This window comes from Antrostomus carolinensis, unplaced genomic scaffold (genome assembly GCF_000700745.2).
Source record: "Antrostomus carolinensis isolate BGI_N321 unplaced genomic scaffold, ASM70074v2 scaffold45719, whole genome shotgun sequence".
In the NCBI taxonomy this organism is placed as follows: Eukaryota; Metazoa; Chordata; class Aves; order Caprimulgiformes; family Caprimulgidae; genus Antrostomus; species Antrostomus carolinensis.
The window spans coordinates 316-6970 of record NW_010337367.1 but is presented as its reverse complement, the minus strand read 5'-3'; the positions used below and the strand labels follow the sequence as shown (position 1 = coordinate 6970).

The window sequence follows — 6655 nt, the reverse complement described above, 5'->3', positions numbered from 1 at the left end:
GTTGGACTGGATGATCTCCAGAGGTCCCTTTTGGATTCTGTGATTCCATGAAACTCTCAAATGCTCCAGAAATGACGGCTGAAGGGTCAGGGTGCCTGTTTCAGCCTCTCCTCTCCTGGTTTCTGCAACACCCCAGTTCCCACCTCACACAGGGTGAGAAAGCTCCGCTCTCTGCTCCATCAGAACCATGACACAGCGCCCGCTGGTTTGACACCAGTGGGGGAATCTCTGCTCACACCACTGCAGCTACGAGGGTTCAGAATTAAATAATGAGGATTTCTCCTTCCTGGGAAACACCTGTAACTGCAGAGAGAACCCCTGGTGAGAAATGAGAGCACACGGTAACACGTTGTGCCATCGGATGCGCTACTGGAGGAGCTACAGGTATAAATTTGGCTCTAGGTAAAAAAAAAAACCCCAAAAAACTTTAGAGAAGTTGCTGAAGATTTGGTGGATGATGCTGGTAGTTAATGCTCAACCTTCTTGCAGGCTCTCAGCTCTTTGTCTCATGTTATTTTAGCACAGCATTAAGTGCTTCCCCCTCACCTTTCCATCTTTTGAGTCACAAGCCTGTCTGGTGTTTGAAGACACAAAGAAGTTCCACTGGCGTAGAGCTCCTCACCCTACACCTACAGGTAGGAATTATTCTAATAATTGTGTTTATCTTAATTTTTTATTATTATTTTTTAAATGAAATTCCAGCTCAGAGCTAATTCTCATACCAGAGGGCAAGAGAGGACTGTGATCCTACTGGAATAGAATCCCAGACTGGTTTGGATTGGAAGGGACCTGAAAGCTCATCCAGTCCCAACCCCCCTGCCAGCAGCAGGGACACCTTCCACTAGACCAGGTTGCTCAAAGCCTCATCCAACCTGGCCTTCAACACTTCCAGGGAGGGGGCATCCACAGCTTCTCTGGGCAACCTGTTCCAGTGTCTGACCACCCTCACAGTGAAGAACTTCTTCCTAATATCTCATCTAAACCTCCCCTCTTTCAGCTTAAACCCATTTCCCCTTGTTTTGTCATTAACTGCCCTTATGAAAAGTCCCTCCCCAGCTTTCTTGTAGCCCCTTCAGGTACTGGGAGGCTGCTGTAAGAATAGTTGGCACAATTCTATTTTTAATCAGTACAAAGAGCACTAGTTTAAGCCAAATTCTTCACCCAAAGCTCCCCGCTCCATCACACAGTTGGAAAGAGGTTACACCACAAGTGAAGTGGTCTCAGTTAATCAGCATGAATTTGTTACTACACAAAAGCAGTTGGGAATAAAAAACTAGCATCTCATCTCTTCCCAGAGAGCCACCAGCTGCTGTAAGCCGATTGTTTTGCAATAGTTTGTTTTTCTTCTGGGCTGAAATGCAGAATAGTCAATATGGCAGTCAGAGTCTGCTGGCGACCCAGAGAGTCCGGCAGCGTCAGAAACCTATAAACAATGTTTTTGAGGTATTCCAGGTTGGCCCCCTCTCTGCTTTTGTCTCTGAAATTCTTCTCAATTTTGCTTTGAAGGGTGGAGACCTCTTCCTGGTGTTTTTCCTCCTCGATTAAGATTTTCTCCTGGAGCTGGTGAACTTGCATTTCCAGCTTATGCTTCTGTTTCCTCAAGGAGACAATCTCCACTTCTTTGCGAGCCAGCTGCTCCGCGTACAAGAAGAAGGTGGGCTCGCTGGTGGAGGAGAGATGAAGAGCTTGGGGGAGAATCTCTGAGGAGTCATTACCTGGTGAGTCATTGCTAGGAACATCAGTGCCTGACACCAGGTAGTTTTTGGATCCTTGAGGCCCATAAGGCAACGTGACAGATCTCAGCTGCTCCAGCTCTTGGTCCTTTTCTGCCAGCACCGCCAGCGCTCGGTCCCGCTGTTTGTGCATCTCCTCCTCCAGCTTCAGAGCCCGTTCCCTGTAATCCAGCTGGCACCGTTCTAACTCCTGCTTATGGATTTGTTGCAGCTGGGACATCTCTTGCTTCTTGGCTTCCACCTCTTGCTGGTGCTGCTTCTCCATTTCATCAAAGGACAGCTGAAGGACAACGTATTTCTCTTTCAGGTCAGCCAGGTGCTCTTGAGCTTCCTCCAGTTCTTTAGCCAGATTGCCATCCTTGGTCGATTTGTTCTTCAGAACCACTTGTGCCCTCATCTTGTACCTCTCAAACTCTTCCTTCAGCTGCTTCAGCTCCTGCTGATAGTACAGAGCAGTGGCTTTCTCACCATCCCCAGCCTCTGTACCCTTTGGCAGCTCCACCTCACACAGCTTCTCGATATCCAGAGGGGGTTGACTCTTTTTAGCTGCTGCCTGCAAGAGCTTCTTCAACTTCTCCATTTTATCCTTCAGAACATTAACATCAAGATTGGCTTCTTCGAGGTGAATATCGACAGGAGATCGGCTGGAAGCAGCCATGGCCAGGGTTTTATTCTCCAGGTCCAACTGTACAATGCGATCTTTTAACTTCTGAATGACCACTTGGTCTTTCTGTTTGGTTTTTTCATAAGTGCCCAGTAATTCAGATACTTCAGAGACTTGACCCTCCAAGTCAGCCACGCGCCGCTCCTCCATCTGGGCGTGCTGGCGGAGCTGCTCCTCTGCCTGGGCAGTCTGAGAGCAGAGAGACACACAGCAGGGTTAGATTCACTCACTCTGTGGTTTACACTGGGGCTTAAATCTCCTCTGCTAAACTCCAAACAAGTGCAGGGTCAACCCTTCCCCTTGAATCCTCCACAAGCCGTCACTCTGACTTGCCTTTTGGGATAGTTTTTGAATTTTTCTTGATAAAATCATAGAATCAGAGAATCCCAGACTGGTTTGGGTTGGAAGGAACCTTAAAGCTCATCCAGTCCCAACCCCCCTGCCAGCAGCAGGGACACCTTCCACTAGTCCAGGTTGCTCAAAGCCTCATCCAACCTGGCCACAAACACTTCCAGGGAGGAGCAGCCACAGCTTCTCTGGCCAACCTGGGACACTGGCTCACCACCCTCACAGTGAAGAACTTCTTCCTAATATCTCATCTAAACCTCCCCTCTTTCAGCTTAAACCCATTTCCCCTTGTTTTGTCATTAAATGCCCTTATGAAAAGTCCTTCCCCAGCTTTCTTGTAGCCCCTTCAGGTACTGGGAGGCCACTAGAAGGTCTCCCCGGAGCCTTCTCTTCTCCAGGCTGAACAGCCCCAACTCTCTCAGCCTGTCCTCACAGCAGAGCTGCTCCAGCCCTCACACCATCCTGGTGGCCTCCTCTGGACTTGTTCCAGCTGCTCCATGTTCTAACTTGGTCCACTTGTTCTAACTGGTCCACTTTTCACACATGGAGCTGTGATTTATTTCAATGCTGTGCTTTCTTGCACTGATATATTAATATAATTTAGCAGCTTTGGAGTAGCTGCAGCAAACACCTGGTGTTCACAGTCTTTATAACTATTGAGACCCAACTTATTAATAAACAAAATCAACATCGTGAACTAAAAGACAGGCAGAGTCAGGTCACCTTCACCTCTGTCAGAGAGAAGCTGTCAGAGAACACTTCCAAAAAACTAGGGCAAATTGCATTAAAGCAGCCTGATGCTTTGGGTGAGGGAGAAGAAAACTTGTTCCAGAGAGCAAGGAATCCCAGCATGGCCTGGATTGGAAAAGCCCTTTGAGATCATGGAGTCCAACCATGAACCCAACACTGACCAGTCCCCTATGACTAACCCATGTCCCTCAGCACTGTGTCTACACGACTCTTCAATCCCTCCAGGGATGGGGACTCCACCACTGCCCTGGGCAACCCCTTCCAATGCCTCAGAACCCTTGCAGCAAAGAAATTCTTCCTCACATCCCATCTCAACTGCCCTGGCCACAACTGGAGCCCATTTCCTCTTGTCCTGTCCCTTGGGCCTTGGTTGAACAGACCCACCCCCACCTCTCTCCACCCTCCTCCAAGGGACTTGCACAGAGCCACAAGGTCTCCCCTCAGCCTCCTTTTCTCCAGGCTCAACACCCCCAGTTCCCTCAGCCACAAGGGAACTCAGCACACTTGTGCTCCAGACCCTTCCCCAGCTCCGTTCCCTTCTCTGGACACGCTCCAGCACCTCCATGGCCTTCTTGGACTCAGGGGCCCAACACTGAAGATGAAGAAGATCCCATTCCAGAGTATTTCCAGATGCAAATTTGGTTACTGGTGCCCAACCCCCCATGCCAACCCCAGAGCACATTGCCCCACAACCCACAGAGTTACATGGGTTCCCCTTTTCCACCACATCCCCCTTTCCAGCTCTTTGCTCTCCCCCTGTGCTTGAGCTGTCCCCACAAGCTCGAGCCTTTCTCCTGGATTTACGTTCCTTCTTTCCCCAGACCACCCTGAGCTTCACTGAAGAAGGTTAATTAGAAGGTATTTCCTTTTTAGAAGCTCCTGTAATTGTACTTCACATTTCACTTACACACCCCACAGAGACAAGACCACGCTCATGGCCATAGTGGGGCAGAGGAAAGGTCCCAAGGTTCCTCCCAAGCCCAACCACCATCACACCAGGTGGTAACATGTTCAGAACTACATGACACTGTGGAGGACAGTCACCATGGAATCACCTCAAATTGAGGTGAGGCTCCCAAATCCAAGGTCACCATCCCGTGATGAATGACTTAGCTGCTGTATCACAAACAGCTTTTAATTTCCAGAGAAGAGCCACCAGGATGATGCGAGGGCTGGAGCAGCTCTGCTGTGAGGACAGGCTGAGAGAGTTGGGGCTGTTCAGCCTGGAGAAGAGAAGGCTCCGGGGAGACCTTCTAGTGGCCTCCCAGTACCTGAAGGGGCTCCAGGAAGGCTGGGGAGGGACTTTTCATAAGGGCAGTTAATGGCAGAACAAGGGGAAATGGGTTTAAGCTGAAAGAGGGGAGGTTTAGATGAGATATTAGGAAGAAGTTCTTCACTGTGAGGGTGGTGAGCCAGTGTCCCAGGTTGGCCAGAGAAGCTGTGGCTGCTCCTCCCTGGAAGGGTGTGTGGCCAGGTTGGATGAGGCTGTGAGCAACCTGGTCGAGTGGAAGGTGTCCCTGCTGCTGGCAGGGGGGTTGGAACTGGGTAAGCTTTCAGGTCACTCTATGATTCTATGATTCCTCAGGGACTATCATCCCATCAAAGCCGTCATCCTCTCATTTATTTCAAACCTCTTGGACTCTGCAGGACTAGGAAGGGAAATTCATGCTCCTCCAGCCTCAAACCTGCCCCAATCTCTGCTGATAAACCCCTCAGAGTGAGCTGCTGCAGGAACCTGACAAGGAATTACCTTCCTCATCTCTTGCAGCAGCTGCACTTGGAAGTGGTTCTTCAGGTTGGCCATCTCCTCCTGCAGATCCTGTATCCGTGGGTCTGGCTTGTTGTTCTCCTCCTGAACAGCTTGCAGTTCTCTCTTCAGATCTTCCACCTCATGGCTCAGCTGCTTGATCTGGAGCTCATAGCCCTCTGCACGGTCAGCCATGGATGCTCTCCCAGCCAACACCTCCCTGGTCTCCTCCAGCTTCAGCTCTGCATCCTGGCGCAAAGTCCTCTCGCTCTGCAGCAGCTTCTGGAGCTCTCGCAGCATCACGGCGTGGTCACTCTGCTCCTGGGCTCTGTCGTGCTGCTGAGTGATCAGACGGGCTTTGGTCTCAGCTAGTTGTTCCTGGACAGACTTCAGCTCCAGCTCCAACTTCTCTGTCTCATCCTCTGCTTTCTTAATAGCATCATCCAGGTCCTGTTTCATCTTCTTCTTGTCTGCTTGGTAGGAGGCTTCCATGCGGGATTTCTCCTGCGTGACTGTTGACAAAGAACTGGTCAAGGTGGCCAGCTGGGTCTTCAGCTGGAGGACTCTCTTATCAGCCTCACAAGCAGCAGAGGACACATCCCCACTGCTCGTGCGGACGCCGCTCTCGGACCCGCTCGTCTCTTCTGATTTCAAAGAGGATGCGGCGCCCGCGGGTTTATCATCCTCAGGCCCCAGTTCACCCTTGGTACTGGGCAGACTGGCAGCAGTGTCTGCACTGGTAGCTGTCCCCACACTGTCTTCACTGTGAACCGAGCTCCTGTCATCAGCAGAATCAGCGAAGGAAGAGCTGGAGTTGGGCACAGAGACAGGCTGAGCAGAGCTCAGACCCAGATCGGCCTCGTGAGACACGGATAAGACTTTCAAGCTGGCTTCCAGGGCTTCCTTCTCTTTGAGTAAACTCTTGTAGGCTCTGACAACATCCTTCAGCCGAGCCTGGTACTGAAGAAGCTGCTTCTTCTGCGACTCAATAGTCTCCAGAAGATCTTTTTTACTGGGACCACCTCCAAAATTCATGCCAAACTTCTCCATGATTCCCACAATCTGAAAAGGAGAAAAACAGCACAAAGGTTAAACGAGCAGCAGAGAGACACGGGACAGGATGAGAGGAGATGGGCTCCAGTGGTGGCCAGGGCAGGTGAGATGGGATGTGAGGAAGGGTCTGGAGCACAATGTGCTGAGTTCCCTTGTGGCTGAGGGAACTGGGGGTGTTGAGCCTGGAGAAAAGGAGGCTGAGGGGAGACCTTGTGGCTCTGTGCAAGTCCCTTGGAGGAGGGTGGAGAGAGGTGGGGGTGGGTCTGTTCAACCAAGGAGCAAGGGACAGGACAAGAGGAAATGGGCTCCAGTTGTGGCCAGGGCAGTTGAGATGGGATGTGAGGAAGAATTTCTTTGCTG

At 50.8% G+C, this 6655-nt stretch overlaps 1 protein-coding gene across 1 annotated transcript; it reads right to left on the bottom strand.

Moving 5' to 3' along the window:
* Positions 1 to 1281: 1281 nt before the first annotated feature.
* Positions 1282 to 6292, bottom strand: GCC1 (GRIP and coiled-coil domain containing 1). Its single transcript, XM_010175162.1, has 2 exons — positions 5246 to 6292; positions 1282 to 2586 (listed from the first exon to the last, which is right to left on the bottom strand). Exons 1-2 carry the CDS (start codon positions 6290 to 6292, stop codon positions 1282 to 1284), a joined length of 2352 nt encoding a protein of 783 aa, XP_010173464.1.
* Positions 6293 to 6655: the final 363 nt, after the last annotated feature.

Excerpts from the sequence above, each read along its gene's own strand:
- GCC1 (XM_010175162.1), bottom strand. The coding sequence starts at position 6,292 with ATGGAGAAGTTTGGCATGAATTTTGGAGGTGGTCCCAGTAAAAAAGAT. Across the intron at positions 2,587-5,245 it reads TGCTGCAAGAGATGAGGAAG|ACTGCCCAGGCAGAGGAGCA; the intron begins GTAATTCCTTGT and ends CTCTGCTCTCAG.